Source organism: Sturnira hondurensis, unplaced genomic scaffold (assembly GCF_014824575.4).
Source record: "Sturnira hondurensis isolate 20B ecotype Veracruz unplaced genomic scaffold, ASM1482457v3 Scaffold0004257, whole genome shotgun sequence".
Taxonomy (NCBI): domain Eukaryota; kingdom Metazoa; phylum Chordata; class Mammalia; order Chiroptera; family Phyllostomidae; genus Sturnira; species Sturnira hondurensis.
In genome coordinates this window covers 2,594,875-2,617,136 of record NW_028076888.1, presented here as the reverse complement: position 1 = coordinate 2,617,136, position 22,262 = coordinate 2,594,875, and the positions used below count along the sequence as shown (strand labels likewise).

The 22,262-nt window shown below is 49.5% G+C and overlaps 1 protein-coding gene across 3 annotated transcripts in view; it reads left to right on the top strand.

The window, feature by feature from the left end:
* TMEM51 (transmembrane protein 51) overlaps window positions 1–6,904 on the top strand; it is a 53,010-nt gene extending 46,106 nt beyond the window's left edge. For all 3 annotated transcript variants that reach the window (XM_037045182.1, XM_037045183.1, XM_037045184.1), the window contains 2 exons: window positions 3,259–3,767; window positions 5,826–6,904. In XM_037045182.1, the coding sequence (XP_036901077.1) occupies window positions 3,430–3,767; window positions 5,826–6,234 (747 nt within the window). In that variant the 5' untranslated portion in view covers window positions 3,259–3,429 and the 3' untranslated portion in view covers window positions 6,235–6,904. The remainder of the gene's footprint in view (window positions 1–3,258; window positions 3,768–5,825) is intronic.
* The last annotated feature ends 15,358 nt before the right edge of the window (window positions 6,905–22,262 follow it).

The following is a 22,262-nucleotide window of genomic DNA, read 5'->3' as shown; positions in this document are numbered from 1 at the left end:
CTAAACACACATACACGTCTACATTTCCTAATTCCTGTTTTCCCCATAAGAAATAGAAAGGAAAAGTCAATCTAATCCCATCACACAGAGAAAATCGCCATAAACATCATGGTGTGTGTAATTGGAGTACTGTGCAATGTGCTATAATACATTGAAGAGTGTTTCTCAACCTTTCTTTGCCACTGTGCCCCAATAAACCCCCTTTGGTGGTGCTCCCCCACCCCCACCCAGGAAATCTTAATCCCATGGAACTGCTCTCTGTTTATGGGCTGGGGAAGACGGCAGACCATGCTAATATCCATGATTATTACCCCACCTCCCAAACCATGTTTCCCCGCTGAATGGGTGATCTCACCGCATTCAGAACAGCAGGCTTTAAATAACATTTAATAAGAAATCTTTTCTATGAGGATGTACAATGTGCTGGCCCCATCCTGTCCCATGTGCTTTGACTTATATCATAACTCCCCTATGGGGCGAGTGCTAGAGAGCTTTATCGCCATTTTACAGCTGTGGAAATGGAGGCACAGAGAGGTTAAGTGACTTGTCCAAGGTCACACAGCTAGGATGATGCAGAGTGAGGATCTGAGCATAGGCGGTCTGTCTCCAAGTTCACACTGAATTAACCACCGAATTATGTTGCCTTGCAGCAACACATGTAGATTATAAAAAATTCAAAATACAGACCTGGAGAGTAGAAGGTGCACTTCCTAAGCCTCTCCTTCCCCGGAAGCAATCATTGTGATAAATTTGGAGTGTGCCCCTCATCTGGGATTCTTACACACATTTATACACAGGAAAATAGATTGTCTCTTTTTTCTTAACATGAGGAGGATCATGCTGTCTTTTCCCTTATATATTCAAATATATGCATCTCTGTACAGAATATTTTTAAGTTAACACCACGCTGAGCATACCATTATTTTGACTTTGCTGTTTAACTTCAAAACATATCATTAGCTGCCCTGAGGCCAGAATGTAATAAGTGCACAGACCACATTTTATTTAACCAGATCCAGATTATTGGCTGGTTAAGTAGCTTCTGGCTTCTCGTTACCGAAAAGCAATGATGAGTATCCTTGCTTTGCACCTAATTCTTAGACGTTGGAATTATAGAACCAAAGGCTGCAAACTGCTAAAATTTTTGATCCATAAATGCCAGAATGTGTCAACCAGAAAAATTGTATGAAAGTGCCCATCCCAACTCCCTAACCCACCCTGGGTATGATCATCTGTTTTCCATCACTGACAATTTAACAGGCCTGAAATGTGTGAATCTCAACATCTTTCTCTCTGCCAGTGACTCTCATCCAGGGTCTGTTTCACTCACTGACCGAGCAAGGTGGCCCTTGAATGCTGAGTTACCGGGATGAAGGGGGCGGTGGTTAAAGTGGCCCCGATCACTGGTTTGCTGAGCACGCCGTCAGCCCCCCAGGTACAAGGCCTACCTGCTGGGGCCTTAGCCAGTGCTCAGCACAGGGCTTTCTCATCTCCTGCTTCCAGCACAAGGCTCTGGCAGCTCCTCTCCTCCCCTAAGCTCTCTGCCCCTGGCGTTGTCTTAGATCCATTTGTCAGACTAGGTGTTCCCAGGGCTGCCAACCCCCTCATCCTTTCCTGCTCTGGCCACGAGTGATGTAAGAAACAGATGCTCTTGAGCATCTGATAGATTGCCCCTAACAATTGTGCGCATGCACACGCATACAGGTGCATGTATGTGCATGTATGTGCACATACAATGTAGCATGTTTGGGTGCAGGCCCTATGATGCCAGCAGGACCTCTGTTTTGCAGAGATTTCCAGCCCAAGTTAGGACACCCGACCGCCTCGCTGCATAGTTCCTGTACCTCCTCCCCACTGTATCTTATGCCTTGTAGACTGTCTGCTGCTGGCCTGGAAGCCCCACCAACTTTGAACTTGCACACCCGTGTTCCTCTAGGGCCTACAACACTGCTTAGGAGAGGTACGAGAAATATGTTGTGGGGAAAGGAGGAAACAGACCTCAAGCTGATAAAGGACGTTATCCCAAATATTTTTAGATTGTTTATCAGCAAAGTGGTCAGTTTCAGATTAAGGCCATTGTTTAATGAGAAAATATCTCTGAAGCATCAGATTTCCAGGCACCTGGTTAGCCATCCTTTTGGGAAGATCGGAAAGAATGCAGAATTGAAAGGGGACCTTGCCCATGTAAACATCCGTAAAGTTGGCAGTTCTGCGAAAGGCCGCTGTCACAGGAATAACGGGTAAAGGAGTGGTCGGTCATCAAGGAGCATTGCTTGCTCGCCTTGGGCCACTGGAAGCGTCCTAGGCTAACCCTTCAGGTGACTTGCTCATGCAGCTCACTTACCCGGCCAAGAAATGCTGATGGAGCCCCAGGACAGCTGGCTGTTCCATTTAGCATGCGGTCTCCAAGCTGCTTCAAGGGAAGGGGGTTTCTCTTCCAGGGGGCACAGCACCTAAGACAGGGACTGTGCAAGCTCTGTCCCTTTAAGAAAAAGAAAACTCCATGTGGCCGAGGAGAAGTGTGCCTGCCTTGCAGGCTGGCTTCACGTGGCCTCTGTTCATTTCATTCATTTGATTCGGCAGACAGTTTTTTTGAGCCCTGCTGTGTTCCAGCCATAGAGATGAGGAAGACAGAGCCAGAGTGGTGGCTGGGGGCCCGTAGGCAGCTGAGCTGGGGTGAGCACAGAACTGCCGAAATGCTAGAGGTGGGGTGTGCCAGGACCCGTGAGGCGAGAGCTGAGCGGCAGAGGCAGGACCAGATCAGGTCAGTCACGACCCTCATTCTAAAGAGCCTGGACTTTCAGCTGCAGGAAATGGGGGTGGGGAAGACTGCAGTGGGCTGTCCGGGCCAGGTTATATCACTGACTGATGTCCACCCCCGGGCGATTCTGTTATCAATCATTATTGATCACGGCTCACGCACACCATCATTTACACTCCTTGTGCGAACAGTGAGGTCCGAGACGTCACTGCACATCGTTAAATTCCACACGACCGGAGCCCTGACCATTCTGGCCTCCTGCAGGGGAAGGTCTGGCTTTTCCTTTTCGGGTGGCTGTAGGCGGATCAGCCTTCCCTCTGCAGGCGCACAGAAGGAGCCCGGCGCGTAAGACATCTGGAATTCATCAAAGGCGAGCCCAGCCGGAGCCCGTGGCTCAGCGCTGCTTCTGGCTCCTTCAAAGGTGCAGCGGCTGTGATCACAAAAGCGTCGTGAGTTGGAACTGATTTTCCTCTCTCCTCTTCCTGCTTTCCTTTCAGACCTGTCGGGTACCGCTGTCCACATGCCTGAGAGTCCGGTTGCTGGTTTTTTTCAGTGTGGCGCTAGGGATCCTGTTTAGTGCATCTTCGGGTTTTTGTTGCGGTGGTGGCGGCTGCTTTTTATTTATTTTCCTCCTGTGAACCGGGCCCGGCCCTGCTCCGGCTGGCGCGATGGCCCACTCCAAAGCCAACGGCTCGCACTATGCGCTGACCGCCATCGGCCTGGGAATGCTGGTCCTTGGGGTCATCATGGCCATGTGGAACCTGGTGCCTGGCTTCAACGCCGCCGAGAAGCCGACCGCTCAGGGGAACAAGACGGAGACCGGCAGCGGCATTCTCAAGAGCAAGACGTTCTCCGTGGCCTATGTGCTGGTCGGGGCCGGGGTGATGCTGCTGCTGCTCTCCATCTGCCTGAGCATCCGGGACAAGAGGAAGCAGCAGCGAGGTGAGGAGATGACGCACATCCAGTATCCGCCGGGGGCCGAGCCCCACACCCAGGAGGAAGACAGGTGAGGACGGGCTGACCCACCCCCACCCCCACCCCAACCAGGCCCTGGGCACTCACCAGTTCCATGATAAGAATAGTTTGGCCTAGGCAGCTTACCTTCTCACTTGCTCCCACTAAGCCTCTGTAAAAGAGCCATCATCGTACGGATCACTTTACACTTCTGTCCTGCAGTGTCCCAAGTGTTGCGGTATGAGTGGATTCCAGGCGTACCGAGATTTTGACACCCCCAGGGAAGCTGCATGGGGACTGGGGTGGCCAGAGCCTCCACACTGGCTGGCTGTCCATTCCCCGCAGCGTGCTGTGGGCATCTGCTGTAGGTGGAAAAGGCTGGGAAGCAGTGTTCTGTTTGATCAAACATGACACAGACAAATTGAAAACATAAGCGATGCTTTGGGGAACATATGGTAAAGGTTGGTGTCCCCATGATAAAAAGAGCCGCTGCACTTGAACCTGAAAGATGAGCACACCGGTAGGAAAATGGACAAAGGATACAAGCAGGCGTTTCACAGATGTCTAGACAGTGGATGTTCAACCTCATTAGCTGTGCAATGCAAACACAAGGACGGTATCCTTACTCTTCGCCTCCCGTGTCGCCCGAGATGGACAGCCCGGGCGCTGGAGGGCTCCTAATGGGAACCTAACCTTTCTGAAGGGAAGTGTGCACACCAAGAGGCAGCATTAAAGATGGGCGTGCCTATTGATTCTGTTCCTAAAAGCTCGTCCTTGGGAGCTAACCACACGAGTGCAAAGGGGTGGGTACCCGTATGTTTGTCAGCACATTGCTCGGAACAGCAAAAGCTGAGAAACAACGTAAATAGCCGTCCATCGAGCTAAATTGTGACATGCCCTCCCGGGATCTATTGCCGATCCGTACTTGCTAATGTGGGACCGTACCCAGCACACCGAGAAAAGGTGGTTATAGCATAGCATTCTGTGAAGGTCGTAATCGCCCCCAATGTTGTGGCCGTGGGATTAGGGAGGGATCTGGAAAGGTGTCTGCAGCAGAATGTGAACGGTGCTCATCTCTGGGTGGAAGGGTTTGGGATGCTTTTATTTCCTTCCCCAGATTTTTCTGTGTTAGAATTTTCTGTAAGTACCTCTTGTCTTTATAGTGGGAGGGAGCTGTTTTTACTTTGGAAAAATTAAACGGATTTTCTGATAATAAAAGACAATCATGCATATTCTAAAAAACTTGGGAAATAGAGTAAAGGACAAAGAAAGAAAATCAGTCACCCGTAATGACTAGCTGTGAGCTCACAGGAGTGCACTCCTACAGGGGATGAGAAGAAAGCCTGCACATACAACGGGTGTTCTGTTGTTGGCCATTATCACCCCACAGGTTCAAGTGCAGGGTCCTGGAAAACAGCTATTGGCATTACTCCCTTGAAATGTGTAAAAAACACCCTGATTTGGGGTTTTTTTATTCCAACAGTCAGATCAGAGCAAGGCTGAGGACCTGACCTGTCCTTGAGTCCTGTGGTGTTCCTGGAAGATAAAATCACAGAGTCATTTGAAATCCATATACATTTTATATTCAGATGTTTCTTCCCTAACTGGGGACAACCATTTCGCTTCCAGTTGGCAGCTGTTTTATGCATGTTTGTGTTGCCTCTGGCCAGAGTACCAGCTGGGCGTCAGAGTAGCCCGGCTAGACTGTTGTTCAGTGTGAGACTCCAAGGCAAGGTGGGGGACACCCAGACAACACAGTATAGTCATTGAGAATATGGCATTCAGTTCCCAACTCTTGCTTCATAAAGGTCTGGCTGAGTCAGGGAACCTCGATATATCAGTTGTCCCATCCATAAAATGGGTATAATAATAATATCTCACTCAGGGTTGTTAGGAAGATGAAATGGGTTCATGGGTGGTAGAGCACTGAGAACACTGCCCAGCTCATAGCAAATGGATGGAGTGGTAGCTTTTATTACTTCTTGGACCCACGCGTTGTTTACGAGCCTGGTGTCTGTGGGCCCAGCGCCAACCCAGGATTTAGAGTCCGTCTCCTTAGGATTTCACCCGCCTCGGCTAACACTCTGCATCTGTGCCGGTTGTCTTGCAGCCAGGAGGAAGAAGAGGAGGCCTCCTCCAGGTACTACGTGCCCAGCTACGAGGAAGTGATGAGCACAGACTTCTCAGAGGCGAGGGAACCCAACCGGAGCCCGCGGATGAGCATCTCGCTCCCCTCCTATGAGTCCTTGACGGGCATCGACGAGACGAACCCCACGACACTCAGGGCCGACGTGGAGGGCGGCCTGGGGAATCCCCTCGACAGGCAGAACTCCAAGTTGGCTAAACACCTGAAGCCACTGAAAGTCCGAAGGATTAAATCCGAAAAACTGCACCTCAAAGACTTTAGGATCAACCTCCCGGACAAAAATGTCCCTCCCCCCTCCATCGAGCCCTTGACCCCCCCGCCGCAGTACGACGAGGTCCAGGAGAAGGCCCCCAATGCCCGGCCACCTGACTGATGGCCCCTGTCTGGTGTGTTCCCTCCTGTGACTCACCTCCGCACCCACAGACCCCCATGGAGCCTCCCCAGCCACAGTTGAGGAGCCGGGGGAACAGATGCCTCCTGAGCAGTTCTGGATGGGGGGTGTGGGTGCAGACCCTGGGGTGACTCACGCCCCCAGAGCCTCATGTAGCAGGCGCATTGGAAAGATGCTGGGGACCCCGTCTGGGGGCGGTGTAGGCGTCTTCCCCATCGTCCTTCCTCAGTCGAGTGTTGATGACAGCAGCCTCTTTCTGACCAGGAAAGGCTACCCGGCCACCGGTTTAGACTGTGCTTTTGTTTCGCTTTCACCGGGGCTGTCTGGTTTGCTTTCCTCACGGGGGTCCTGACCTGTGGGCAGGAGACACGGCTCGGCTCTGAAGAAAGGACTCCTCGGGGCTGTTGGGCGAATTAAGCGAAACAAATGGCTGGGTGATTACGTGGGGGTGAGGCCCGGGTCGGGGGTTCTCAGGGTCCCGCACGCGGGTGGTTCTTCGAGGGCCCAGGGCCTGATGATGCTCAAGATGACAGTCTTAACCCGTGTACTTTCCTAGTCTCTCCTATGTAATGGCAGGAAAGGCCACATTCTGTTCCTTCTAAAATGCTGTGCCACTGAGCTTTTTATAATAAAATATTTTATATGTAGTGCATTTGGGTGCCGAATTACTTGAGCAGCTCTTCCAAGACCGACTTGCTTACAGAGCAACTTCAACAATAATAACGGCGGATATGTACCAGGCACTTAATATGTGCCAGGCGCTGGGCCAGGCACGCCACACGTGTTATCCCGTTTCACCTGTGCCCCTGTTGCAGGTCAGCTCGTGCAGGCTCAGGTTAATTTAAGGGCCCCATGCCACACCCATGGGAAGCAGCAAGGCTGGGGTTTGAAGCCAGGCCATCGGGCTCCAGGGCCTGAGTCCTCAGACATGCTACTGTGCAACTCAGTGTAAAGAGCTTTTCAAACACTGAATGAGGACTCCTGTTCCCCAGGAGGCGAGGCTGTCCCCATCAGTCCACATGCCCCACAGAAAGTTCTGGTGCTTAGGCAGCAGCTCTCTGCGTAGCTAAACATTTCTCCCTGAGAACTGGCCCAAGAGGGAGCTTTACCTTGCCTGTCGTCTGCCCCTGGAACTGACGGGCCATGTGATCATGGAAGGTGGGTGAGCACATCCTCATGAGAGGGCAAAGTGACTACAGAGCCCAGGAAAGCAGTTCAACTAATGAGAAATGCCCACAGAGGATCGCAGACTGCCAAGAAGAATGGGCATGTCTGGGGTCGGGGTCTTGACCGGGGTGGGGTGGGAGTCTGGGAAGACAGACCTGAGTCCAAGGGCGCCTCCCTAGCATCGGTGGGCGTGGAGCAGGCCTGTGGGGAGTCTGCATGCTGGGAGCTCGGATGGGAGAGCAAATTCTCAGGCCCAACATGTTTCCTAAAACTCCGTGGGAGGGAAGTGACAGCACTTCGGAGTGAATCACCTTATCTCGGGAGTGGCATCGGTTCTTGAAGTCCCAACCTTTCACTTTCCTGATGCAAATCACCTGTAAAATAGGGAGCCACAGGGATCTGCTGCTCTGGTCCTAGCTCACTACGGGGCCAGCCTCTGGCTCTCTGGGTATCTCTGGGCAGGGCCTGTTCTTCAGCCACTGTTTTTGCTTCCTTCCTCCTCATGGGAGGAAAAAGCCAAGGGGACTAGCAAGGTTCCCAATGAGCTGGGAAACAGCTTTTTAAAAGGGCCCTCGACCTGGCCTCTGATGGACATCTTCTGGGGTGTCTGCCTGGCCTGGACTCTCCTTGGGAGAGAAAGAGGTTTGAGGTTTGTCGTGGGGTGAAGGGTGGCCCCCAAAGATATCAGGAACCTAAGAATGTTACCTTACATGGTACAGGTGCAGATGTGACTCAGGTAAGGATTTTGAGATGAAGAGATGCTGGATTATCCAGGTGGACACTACCTGTCATCCACAAACATGTTTTTAAGTGGGAGACAGGGGAGGATCTCACACGTGGAAGAGGAGGAGACCACGTGACCGTGGGTGGAGCCAGAGGCTAGAGTGATAGACACAGCCACGCGCGCAGGCGTGCCTGTGGCCACCAGAGCTGGGAAAGGCAGGGATGGAATCTTCCCTAGAGTGCCCAGGGGAGCTCAGCCCTGCTGGACACCTTGATTCAGCCCAGTTGGTACTAATTGTCAGCTTCCAGCCTCCAGAGCTCTGAGAGATAGAGGTTCTGTTGTGTTAGGCCAGCCACCACGTTTGTGGGATTTGTTACACAGTGGCTTTAGGAGACTGACACAGGGCTCAATCTTCAGTCTCAGAGACCAGCCCCCTTCAACCCAAATGGCTTCCCAACTCTTCCTGCGGGGAGCGGTACTGTGGGAACAGCACTGAGGACCCTACTTGTTTTGGATGTGTGGGAACGCTCGAGTAGAAAATTATTCACATGACTCCGAACATATCGTGGGCATTTAGCGTGTGAAAGACAGAGCAGGGGTCACCTCTGTCTGAAACAAAGGCAGAGAGCACGTTAGCTTGAGGCTGGAGTCCTGAGTTGTGCAAAGAGGCAAAGGAGTTACCTGCAATACTGAGTTAAAGCCGCCTGTCCAAGCAGGGGTCATCTCCACCTCAAACTCTGCCAAGGCTCACTGGTCCTCTTTGCTCCTTGCTTCAGATCTATCAGGGTTGTCCGTTGACTTACCCCCCCCCCCAAAAAAAAAGATTAAAACATAAAAGCCAGAAGACCCTAGCCCTTTCCTCTGCATTGCACTTTTGTTCTTAAGGTAAATTATAAGAGGACAGCGATGAGGGGGGAAATTCAAGAAGTCACCCACCTGTTCCTGAGCCCCATAAATGGATCCAGGGCTATGAAAGAGCAGAGAAAATTCCCACCTAGTGCACCCATTCCACCAAAAGGAGGAGTCTCGGCAGCTATGTTGGTGTCACGTGACCTACACCCTCAGGTCACAGCTGATTGGACCTGAAGTATGTGTTCACCTGACCCAGGAGAACCAATCAGAAGCTGAGCTGGGTGGACTATGACCTTCTTTCTCAGGAATTGGTCGTGGGATGGACTGAGAGGCCATTGGGTGATGTGGTCTCAGGGATTAAGGGGACTATTTGAGAGCCATCAGGACGGGGCCCAGGTGAGTGAAGCAGAGGACGCTGCTCTGCAGAGAGAGAATGAAGCTGCCTGCTGACAGAGGCAGACATGAGCAATGAGACCGCAGAGATGGCTGCCTGTCGATGACTTCCTGGTCCTCGGTCCTGTCCCTTGGGAGTCTCAGCTGTACCTCTGCTCTTGGGTTCCATAGGAGGTGCTGTGTCCTCCCAACAAATTGCCCTTTTTAGCCCTGCCCCTAAATTTAGCCGAAACCCTGGAAGGCGGGCCCTGCCTTTGCCTCCCCAGCAGTGCTGGGCCCATAGCACATTCTCAACGTTGGCTTTCACTTTTCTCAGCCTGCTCGCAGCTCTTATGAAGGGAACCTGCGAGCAGGTGACTGAGGCAGAGCACGGAGCCTGACTGTGACTGCGACTGCCATGGGTACCTAGCTGTCCCTGGCCCCGAGAAAGCGATGACAATCGCTTGATGGAGAGACCTGGAGACCCAAGCGCTTCTCCAAGTGTGGGCCTCACACTCATTTCTTGAAAACATGTTCTGGGAAATTCACCAGGGGCCCTGAGCAGTAGGTGAGGCATCCTCAGAGGAAGCCAGCTCTGGGGGAGGACAGCAGGGCCGCATAGTTCAGGCCATAATTCAGGGGAGCAGCCCACGGCCAGCCTGGAGCAAGCCTCGGTCCCCCAGGGCTCAGGGTGGCAGTTCTCATCACGAAGCGTGGAGCATCCGTTTTGTTTGATTTTCAGTCTCATCCCACTTTGTCCATATATTCGAACTGGGCATCTGGGACTAAGAAAGTCAGGAACCACAGCCCTCAGGATGTTAGAGACCCTCTTTTCTGGTGAATCCCCAAGTATGTTCTCCTGGATTTTAATGGGTAGAAGTGGAAAAGGTCCCCAATTAGATCCATATGGACCTCCTCAAGTTAAACAAAGTCTAGTCACTGAAAATATTTTTATTGAGCAACTACTATGTGTCCTGTGCTAGGGAGAAGCCACAAACATATGGACCAGGTTCCCACTGACGCAGAGGCTACATTCTGGGTGGAGATGGATGGGAGGTGAACCAGGAAATACATACATAATGTAATGTGGGATGATAAGAAGCGAGGTGAAGAAAAATGAGTCAGGGTAAAGACCCAGAGGGGAGAGGGGACAAGAAAAGTCTCCCGGGGGAGGAATGCTGGAGAAAAGCAGCCAGTGAGCCGCAGGGGCATCTGGGTGCAGGGGTGTCCGAAAGTCTTGCCTCATATGCTTATGCACATTATCAGTTTCCAGATGTTGCCAAACAACATTTCCCGAACCACCTGGGCCAGGGAAATTTTTCCCCACGAGGCACCTTCCATGCTCAAGGTCAAGGACCACATTCCAAGGAGTGGTGAGTGAGCCAAACCCAGTAATTCAACAGGGCAGACACAGGCCAGGAATAGACAAGAGACCTGTCCAAAGTCCTACAGTCCATTGACGATGTTGTCCGGTAGGTGGCTTCCTGGGTTGTGTGGCATTCCAATCACAGGTCACAGGTGAGAGCAAACCACTAACTGGACAGCTAGAGGGACAACCAAGGCTGTGGGGCAGGGTCAGCCAGGCTGCTGTGCCAGGAGCCTCCCGCCTCAGACCCACTGCCTACCTGCTATGCCCACCATCTGGTGAGGAAGCTCCTGCCTCTACTGGGAAGGCTGCATGCCCCGCCCCCTGCCACAACAGCCTCGTGACGAACAGTGCATGCTCTCCCAAGGTCTGGCCACCTGTGTGGACGGCAGTTTGTGAGACACCTCCAGATCATTCCAAAACAGCCTTTACACCGAGCCAAAAGGAGAAAGCCATTCTCCTGTCTCTTCGGTGTCCCAGAGTGCCGGACGCTGGGATGGTAAGGGAGAGCAAGCTGCAGCACATTGATGTGGGATATTTGATGGAGAACAGCGGCTGGGCAGCAAGCTGACCGAGAGACAGAGGGAAAGACGCCCTAGCAGCGGTGCACAAAATGTGGATGCAAATTTAATCCAGATAATCTGCCAGAGGGGACACAGGGCCACACATGCCAGAAGTCCTTAAAATGAGGCCCTTAAAAAATAAAATAAAATGCAGCCCTCGCCACAGGAGCCTGCTCAAGGGCAACCTGGCTGCCACCCACGTGTGTCTCACTGACACCAACATGCCAGGGGAACAACAGACCCCAGGAGTCTGCAGGTTCAAGGTAGGCAGTGAGGTGGATGGTGTGCGGATAGCAACCAACCCCCAGATGCAACACATGACAAGACACTGAGAGGTTTTAGCTCCCGGTGATGTGTCAACGTCCTTGCCAATGAGACGTCTCACCTTCGATCAGTGGTTTTCACCTGGACCGATTTTGCTGCCCAGCGGGTGTTCAGCAGGAATGCCGCTAAACATCTTCCAATGCACAGGACACTCCCTACCCCAAAGAGTTATTCTGCCCTAAATGTCAATGGTGCTGTGGCTGAGAAACCCTGCCCTGGAGGAAGGAAGAGCCATCCTCGGACTGTGGGGACTTTGATCATAGAGCCTGGCCACCCGGGTCAGCTCCAGCAAAAAGCAGCAGGAAACAGTTACGCTTGGAGGTCAGCCAGAAGGTGGTACTTTTCTCTTTTCTCAACTGTCATTTTCTACAAAGACTGGTTTCTAATCCCGCTCTCATCCAAAACTATAAATCTAATTCTCCATGGCATGATAAGGACAGATTTCTCTTCCCTTTCTTTTTTTTAAATCCATCCCCAGCCCCAGCTCTGCATTAAAACCCAGAATGTATTAACTGAATTATAACGGATGTGGGAAAGATAATGGTCAGTAGTACTTACAAACTCAAAGAGATTTGAGAAATGCTATATTATTTGAAAGCAGGCTTCAAGCTAACAAAGGGCATAGAACAAAATAAAACAACTAAAATCTAATTTGAGGATCAAAAATTGGGGCAAGACCTTTTCTGCCATGAGCCTTTCTTCTCAGGAAAAGCCAGTGTCAGAGGACACAGCATTCTCCTAGGAGATCAGCGTGGCTCGGCACTTTGTAAAATTCAGGAGGTGTGTGGGGTCTGTAAACCCAAGAAAATACTCTTAGTCTTTGTCCTCGAGTTGTCTGATTTTAGAAAGCGTCCTTCACAGTTGTGTCCAGTCAGGAACAATCATTAGCCTCTATTTGAACAAAACACAAATAAGAGAAAAATAATGTAACGGTGTGATAGCAAGCTCTTCTTTTTCTCTGTGGATACAATATGACGAGCCGTGAATATACGTGTTTGGAAAAGGAACTGCAAATACTCAATGTGAACGAGTGAATCAGTACATCCACCTTCTCGAATTCCTGCCTCTCTCAAAGTTGAACCAAAAATAAAACAAAAAAGCTCCCTGTTTTGTTTCCGGCAAATTAGCTTTAAATCGGATTCAAAGTCCAAGTCCAGAAATTGACATTTTTTGAATAGGAAAGGACACAGGATTCTAGCGGCTGCCAATGGTAAAAGAATACCCACAGGGTTCTTTTAAATCAATGCAAACACAGCAGAGCAAAGGGTACCGGGATATATATCTTGCAGGAGAAGTTGTGAGCAGAAGAGCACAATAACTTCACCGACTTTAAAAGGCAATGCTGTCCCGGGGATGTAAGCAAAGCAGAAGGAAGACTGTCAATCATATCGTGATAGCTTTACGCAGGGCCAGGGGGCCTGAAAATACCAGGGGACCACTCTGTAAAGTGTATGATTGTCCAACCACTAAGCTGTACACCGGAAACCAATACATAGTAAAAGTTTAAAAAAAAAAGTTTAGTTGGTTGAAAATATCTATTTGATGGATAAAATTGCAGAATTTTACAAAAATATCTAAGTGCTATTTAGGATAAAATTCCATTTTGATGAAGCTTAAAAATTTTTTTTAGGCCCTAAAATGTTTCCATTGACTTGAGCGCAGTGAAATCATCCATTAATCTTCCCTTAGGCCAATAATAGAGATGTCTCCAGGGCACAACAGGAGCCAGAAATAAGACTGAAGCAGAAACAAGAGAAGAGCGCGATGTGGCTAAGTCCTGCGGATGTCCCTAAAACAGATCGTCCCACCCTCCGCGTCCAGTGCAGTGTCGCTCCCAGACATACACATTTCTGTGCATCCTTTAACTGAATATACGCGGAATTAGAAAGAATATGGTTTTTGTCTCTACGGATTGATGTCAGGATCCCTCCGCTGTGGCAGTGCTGACACTTGGCACCGGATGACAAGGACACCGCGGGGAAGGAGCATTGCAGGATGTGCGGCAGCAGCTCTGGCCTCAGTAACTAGATGCTAACAGCCCCTCCCAGGCACGAAAATCATAAAAAATGTCCCCAGGCATTGTCAAATGTCCCCTGGGCAACCCCTTTCGAAGAGATCCGTCCAGTCACTATGTTGTACACCTGAAACTAATATGATATTGTGTGTGAACAATAATTTTAAGATAAGTTTTCATCAGAGTCCTCTGGGGGGACAAACTAGTCTGACTGAGAACCAAAGCTGTAACTCTACTGTGGGGGGAGCAGTAGGGAGAAGTGGAAAAAACAGCGTCACCTGCTTGGCAGTCCCCATGTTTGGAAGATGAAGCTGTTGCTACTGCATGGGGCCACGAGGCTGGGAGACTCCCGTGAGTAAGCCTCACGTGAAAACGCCACGAAAAGCGAGTGTTGAGTGGGAACGGTTCTGGAGCTTACCGTGTGCAGCTGCCTCGTGCCGGGGAGGGAAGCTGAGACGCAGAGGTGTCTGCCCAAAGACCACGCCAGGGCGATACGAACGTAGACGGTTGTACGTGAGTGCTGTGTGCTTTCCCCCCGGGAAAAGCAAAGGGCGCGGGAGCCAGCCTGAGAGGGCCCGAGATGCCGTGGTGTGAGCACCAAGCCAATAACGACGTCAGCGGACTGGCACGCAGCTCCACGTTGGAAAGCAAAGCTTCCCAGTGCTCTTTTTACAAACTCACTGGTCACTTTGGCAAGTGCTTCCTACTCGGCTGTGGACACATAAAAGGAAAGAACCAATCGTTGATTCTGCCTTGCCTGAACAAACTGCGTTGTATGGTAAAAAGGTGAAGGAAAAGTCTTCCTGAGAGAAGAATTCTAGCTAATAATTACCAGTGGAGTAAGACAGAAAAAACAAAACTCTATAACCCAAAAGAAATGATGGATGTAGGGCATGACCCTCAAAGGATGCTGAAACTACTAGGTAAAAGTTCATGAGCCTAAGTGTCCAATGGCAGATGAATGGATAAACAAAATATGGTGTGTGTGTGGTATACATATACCATACAAATGCTACGTATGTGTGTGTGTATATGAATATTATTCAGCCTTGAAAAGGAAGGAAACTCTGACACATGCTACAACGTGGATGAACCTTGAGGACGTTATGCTCAGTGAAATAAGTCAGTCACAAAGGGACAACTGCTGTGTGATTCCACTGATATGAGGTCTTGAGAGTCGTCACATCCATGGACAGAAAGGAGCGCGGTAGTTGCAAGAGGCGGGGACAGGCGGGGAGTGGGGAGTTGTTTAATGCGTGTAGAGTTTCGGTTTTGCAAGCTAACGATGTTCTGGAGGTGACGGTTACACAGCAGCGTGAATGCAGTCAACACTACTGAAATGTCCACTCAAAATGGTTAAGATGGTGAACTTGTGTTTTGTGTATTTTACCACAAATAAAAAAAGTTATGGGAGCGGAGAGCTGACGCGGACTTCGTAACAGATGGCTCCGTCTGTTAGCTCCGCTCCCTTGGATCCTTCTCGGTATCACGAAGAACGGGGTGACCAGACGTTGCGTGCTCACAGTGCGATGCAGATGGGGTCAGCCAGTGCCACCTGTGAAGAAGCCTGGACAGCGAAAAGACCTGGAATCTAACCGGACCTCTGGAACTAACTGGGAGTTCACAGAAACCTGGGGACGGGAGGAACGAGTGAACTGAAACCACGAGAAAGCAGTCAGACAAATGCAGGTGACCCTTCCCCAGCACCAAGGACCCTATTTCTCCAACAGATTAGTGGCTGTTTAAAAAAAAAAAAAAAAAGGTGTATGTGGGAGGGTGGGGGAGGGGATTGCTGTCACAGAATAAACGAGACTTTAGAGACTCAAACACCAAATGCAATGTGTACGTCTTGTCTGGATCCTGATTCTAACAAGCCAGGAGTTCAGAGATACTTGGAGAGAATCGAGGACACTGAGTGCAGACTGGACGTCAGATGATACTCAGGATTGACTGTAAGTTTTTTGAGGTGTGATAACACGAGGGCAGGCAGGGTAATGCGAACAGTGTCAACATAAGAAACATCCAAACCCACAGAGAATTTTAATGAGTTTACTTGAGTCAAACTGACCACTGATTTACTGGGAAAATAAATCTCAGCAGATTGAGAAAGTGTTCTGGAGAATGGCAGCTTTGCAGCTCATGTTATACACTAGAGCGCTGGCCTACAAACCAAAGGGTCGCTGGTTCAATTCCCAGTCAAGGCACATGCCTGGGTTGTAGGCCAGGTTCCCAGTAGGGGGGGAGCTTGAGAGAAGCAACCATACATTGATATTTCTCTCCTTCCCTTCCCCTCTCTAAAAATAAATATTTTTTTCAAAGGCAAAATAAAAAAACATGTCTTTTACACTGGTCAGTACAGCATAGTTAATCATTGACATTTACAGCCCATTGAGATGGTACACAGGCAACAAGATAACAGTGAGGGGTTCTGTGGTCTCTACTGTGTGTGGAGGTTGTACCACAAGGGGTCTGGAAAAGGAAATTACTCTGACATTTCAAAGGTATGTTCTCCAAGCCCTGGCCAGATAGCTCAGTTGGTTAGAGCATTGTCCCAATACACCAAGGTTGTGGGTTCAATCCCCGGTCAGGGCATACACAAAAATCAACCAACGGGTTCAGTTGGCTGGAGCATCATCCTGCGAACCAAAAGGTTGTGGGTTCGATTCTCAGGGCACAAACCAAAAGGTTGTGGGTTCGATTCTCAGGGCACATGCCTAGGTTTCAGGCTCAATCCCCCCGTGGGACACATACGGGAAGAAACTAATCAATGTTTCTCACATGGATGTTTCTCTCCCTCCTATTCTCCCTCCATTCCCCTCTCTCTCTCATAAAAAAAAAATCAACCTATGAATGCATAAATAAGTTAGGCAACAGATTGATGCTTCTCTCTTCCTCCTTTTCTCTCCCTTCTTATCTCTAAAACAATGATAATAACAATAAACACTTTTTAATAAAAAGATATATGAGGCTCTCTTAAGTAAAAGACTGACTTTTGTCAAGGAAGCTACAGGTGTCAGATGTGACTACCAGCCATGGCCCCACTTTAGTTAGAAATGTTTATGTTCAGAACACCCTATGTGCTTATTTTCGGCTTCAGAGTTTGTAAAACGCGCCATGCTGAACTTGCAGGTTTAGTCTGTGGTCCCTTTTTCTTCCCCTTTTTCATCCACAAGGGGAAGAAAAGACCTTTCAGTTAGGACGTATTTATGGGTACAATGACATCATTCGCTTTAAATTAATCCGGAAGAATCAAAATGGAAGAAAATAAAATAAAAGAAGATCAGGACAACGCTGAAGCAGGATGGTGGGTACATGCAGTTAATTGCATTCTCTTCCCTACTTTTGTCTGTGTTTCAAAAATCCAATAATAAGAAACAATTTGTGTAAAGGGACTCAATGGTAATGGAAAAAATACAATAAAGATTCAATTTTAAAAAGAAACCACAATCCTGGTAAGAAACAGAGCAGATGCAGGCTAAAAACTTTAACAGGGACTCTGTCCCCTGGGCCAAGACAGTAGTCCCCTCCTGCACTTTTGGCACTTCCAAGCTGGTGGGAGAAACAGATTTGCATACAGAATCCAATTCAGCTGGGAGCGAAGATTCAAGTGCTTCCGGAAGCCACAGAGGAGATGTGAGCAGTACAGGGGCCGGGAGAACATAGGCTGGACCTAACGTGGGCAGTCTCTTCTCAATCCTAGCAGATTCTTGATGTATCTGCAAGAATAGAGCCAGGAATTGCCAGCTATTCCCCTTTTCCAAGAAGAGGGATAAATATGGATTTTTTATTTATTTATCTTTAGAGGGGAAGGGAAGGAGAGAAGTATCCATGTATGGTTGCCTCTCATGAGTCCCCTCCTGGGAACTGGCCTGCAACCCAGGCATGTGCCCTGACTGGGAATCAAACCATGATCGTGTGGTTCGCAGGCCTGTGCTCAATCCACTGAGCTTCACCAGCCAGGGCCATAAATACAGGTTTGAATGTAAATTAAAATGACCTGTACACATTGGCTGCTGTGGTAGGCGTGTGAAGTTTCTGTTACCCAAATATCAATTCACCTCTCTTCTAACACACCACAATGTGGTGACCACCCTTTGTAGATCGCACCTTTCTCCCGATCTCAGACCCGTCTCTCAGGGATGGCACTGACTCAATCCCTGACTGCAGGAATGGACGTGTAACTCAAGTTCTGCCAATCAGAGCATAGCAGCCTCTGGTTCTGAAATAATTAACTCAGGAATGGCCCTTGGATCCAATCAGAGAAAATGAGAAGCAGTGAGGCCTTTAGGGAAAAGACTTTCACTCTTCCGCCATGGGATTCAAAGCAATAAATATAAGGGCTGAAAAGATAGAAGGGCTGGAGCTATGGCAGCCTTTTTGTGACCATTATACAGAGATTCCCTCTATGGTTGGATCCACATGGTTAAAGCATTGCTGAGAGCTGGAAAAAGGCCAAGGCCTTATGACATCATTTGGGCCTGAGCCCACCTGCTCCTTCCAGACTTTTCATTTATAGCAACCAGTGAATTTGCTTTCATGCTGAAGTCATTTTGAATCAGTTTTTCTGTCCCTCCCCAGAAAGAGTCCTATCCCTTCAACAACTAATTAAGTCTTTACACAGTATGAAAGTCAAACAAATGTAGCTGGCCAGTCGGTTTGCATTCTCAGCGCCCAGCCTCCCCTCTCTCTCCCTCTGTACCACCATAATGAGCTTCTCTTCCCATCTGTCTTCCAGCCTCTGACCTCACTGTGCCTTCTGTCCACCCTAGTCTTCCCTCCCTGCTCTATCTAGCTCCTGAAACCCTACCCATCCTTCAAATGTCAAATGCTTCCTTTTTTTTAGAGCCTTTCCTGACCCCATCCCACCCTGGCGCCACCTCAGACAAAAGAATGTACCTCCCTCTCCAACCCCAGGTCCCTCTGAACTTCCCCCTCCCACACACACACTCCCCTTGAGCATTCAGCTCTTCTGCGGAGGATGCTAATCAGCCAGCAACATTCCTGTCCCCTTGCTTCTCGACAGTGATCCAAATTCAGACTCAGATCGGAAGGGATGATCTTTGCGACTTAAGTTTCAAAAAAACAATCAGTCCTTAGGAGAGGTCAGAAAACATGGTGAAAGATGAGGATTGGGGGGAGGGATGGGAAAGAAAAGAACAGTTGTTCTGGGGAAAAGAGAGATCTGTGTTGAGTACAGCGAGGAAGAAGGGAAAAATGAATATATTTAGACCAAATGAAATGATTCAGAGGAAACCTGAGAAGAAATGTCTAGAGAGGCAAGAGGTTGGAGAGGAAGATAAAAGGCATGTGACGGGAACGACAGCCCCCCTTCAAAAAAAGCCCAGAATAGGAGCACTGTTCAAATGAGGAAAGAATGCAGGCAGTAAGCAAGACATGGCAAAACCTCCAGAAAACAAGAGAGAAGGTGACAAAGGATGAGGTCATCTCAACCAGATACACTGGGAGGCTTTCTGCTGATTGAAAGAGGCTTTCTCAAAAGCTGTGGCTCATGCCTGCTTGCCACTGATGGGACTCGGAGCCAAGAGACTCCTACAGTGGCCCCCAGTTACCCCTGGCGTTCACACCCCTGTGAGAGCCCCTTCCCTGGAATGTGGGCGGGACCTACACCTTCCTCCTAACCAACAGAAGGCTGCAAAAGGGGGGCACAGGATGTCATTTCCATGATCGCATTACATAAAATTGTAACACCCATCTTGCTACAGGATTCTATTGACTTCCCCTACAGAGAAGTCCTTACGAAGAACCAGAGGGGCCCTTGGTCTACAAGCCTCAAAGAACCGAATCTTTCCGACAACCGCATGGCCTGAAAGAGGATCCTTTCCCAGTTGTGCCTCAGATGAGACCCCAGCCCTGGCCAACTCCTGATTGCAGCGGATAAGACCCAGTGCGGGGGACTCCTGACCCACTGAAACCGTGAAGCGACAAGTGTACGTTGTTTTGAGCCACTAAGTTTACCATAATTTGTTACGCAGGAAGAGATCACTAATACAATGGAATGTGAGCCAGGAATGAGAATGAATAAAACATCGAACAGCATGGCTGACTCTCACACACCAAATGTTGAGTGAAAGAAACCAGGCAGAAAATGGCATCTGCATGATTCTATTCATACGAAGTTCAGAAACAAGTAGAACTAATTATCTGGGATATTGGAAGTCAGAGGCGTGGGAAGGCAATGACTAAAAGGGAGCACAGAGAGACTCGGGGGTGCGGGGGCAGGGTCATTCTGCATTGATCTGGGTTCTGGTAAAGTAGGTGCAAAACTTTGTGCAAATGCATCAAATGTACACTTACGATATGTTCACTTTCACTATGGTGTTCCTTTTTTTGGTAAAAAAAAAAAAGCTTACAAAAAAATATAGCACTCTGGAGTTAAACAGCCAGGGTTCAAATCCTGAACCCACCACTTACAAGACTTGTACCTGGGCAAGTTACTTGCCTTCTCTCTGCCTCAGTTCTTAGCAGCTGGGCTAAGAATTAAATAAAACTGTGCAAAGCATGGTAGCTGGTACCTAAGAAAGCTTGATAAATATTACCTGGTTTCGTTAACCACATTCATAAAGGTTCATTGTTACTTGCAAAAGAAATAATAACAATGAAGGTTTGTTTGCGCAATGCCCGGAAGTAGAATTAATGGATTTGTTAATTAATCCATTAATTAACAAATGTGCCAGGTGCCACCCCAGACACCAGCTGGGCTCTCAGGAACCCCCTCTGGGGGGTCCCAGTCGGGGAAGCGCAGACATGCTGTCTCTGACATGCATACCCAGAAAGATCCCAGAGCAATGGGCAAAGAGTTGGGGAGTGTTCGAAAAGTCAGGTCTGCTCTGGGTCAGGGCTGAGCCTTGACTCACAGCAACATTTTCCCCGGGGGTGCTTGTGACCCAGGTTGAGATCGGGCTGCCCTCCCAGATCATCAGAAAACAAAAGACACGATTGCAAACGATTCTACGGGACCAGTCACAATTTAGTGCTTTGCATGTACCGGTTCACTTCACCCTCACTGGTTAGGGCTCTCATTATCTCCATTTTACAGGTGAGGTCTCGACAGCGAGCGACAGAACAACAGGCCCCTCGAAGGGGCATCAGCATGCTTCGTCTGCAGGTTTCAAACAGAAGGTACAGAAGGGCTCCTGCCGCAAAGCCCAGGGAACCCACTGACACTGAGACTGATCTACAATAGAAATGAATGCTCCAAATCAGCAATAGAAGAGTCCCTTTGAGGAAAACCTGGGCGTGTTCTCATTTTCCGCCAGGGGCGGGGGTGAGGACAGCTGTGGAAGGCCTCAGTCACTGTTTGTTCTTTCTGTGGTTTGAATTTCTTTTCTTACACCTGTGTGTGTACGTATATAAAAACCTGCATTTCCTAAGCCTTTAGGAGCAGGTTATTCATGGGCTGCGGAGCCCCTGGTAGGCCCTTGGCTCTCCCATCTGGCATCCTACTAATAGCTTGGCTACTTCCTGCCGGTCATGCTCTCTTCTAGCCTTTGCCCGCCCTTGCTCCTATTCCCGCTCTTTCTCATCTGCCCGCTAGAAGCTGGGCAAGCCTCCCTGCTTCTCCCAGCAGGTGGGCTGGGGCCCAAGGCCAGCATTCATTTCTTCTTGGATTGCCAGGGCCAACAGGAAAAACAGCAGGTAGATCTGAGGAGCAGACACAGTAGGTGTGCTCGCTCTAATCAGGAAACACCCAGGGAAGGTGCCTAGGGTGGATAAAATTTAATGGGGGCAGAGGTTCCACAGGAAGGAAGCCCAGTGTCTGGCAGCTGAACTGGGATTCCCTGCCTTAGTCTAGGACCCCTTTCCCTCCTGGCCTCAAGCACAGCCAGGCCTTCGAGACAGACAGGAGCCCAGCCGATTCAGAGATGAAGGAAAGCATCTGGGGATTGTGGTTGTGACAGCTGTCACCTGTAGTCCCTGGGGAGTTGGGAGGGCCTTCCTTGCCACACCCGACCAGATTCAAATGCTGCCATATTTTCCAGCCCTGCAAATTTGGGGGCGTTCCTCCATGTCTCTGAGACTTATTTTCCTGCGAAGCTCGAGTGATGTAATAGAAATAATGATCTTTGCTGACATTTTTGAGTTGGGCTTCTCCGCAGCACCCATGGGTGCAGGCTTCCTAAGGACAGTGACTGGTCCAGGTCAATTCCGAGGCTACTCTCTGACACTTACAACGGCTCAGGGACTGTTGGCAGAGATAAAGATTGAACAAATGAATGAATAAATTCCAGTTTTGACGAGGAAGGACAGGGTTGTGGGTTTAGAAATATCTTTTCCCCAGCACTTGGAAGAAACCCTCCTTCTTTCAATATTATTCCTTCCATCCCCATCCCTCTCCCATCCTCACTCCCACCCCCAGAAGTGGTGGTCCTTCTAGCTCACTCTATTTTCTCATCTGCAACAGGAAGCACTGGGGATCTGGATGGGGCACAAGGTACAAACCTCCAAGTTTCTCCTGATTCAACTCCATCACCCTCTCACCCCCGCCTACTCCCCAATCCCCAACGCACCCAGCCTAGAGGATTGAGTCCGCTCTTTTCTTGCTGTAAACCTAAGCCCCTGTCTCCCCTCCCCATGTGTGAAATCGGGCTGAGGACCCCTAAGTGGAGA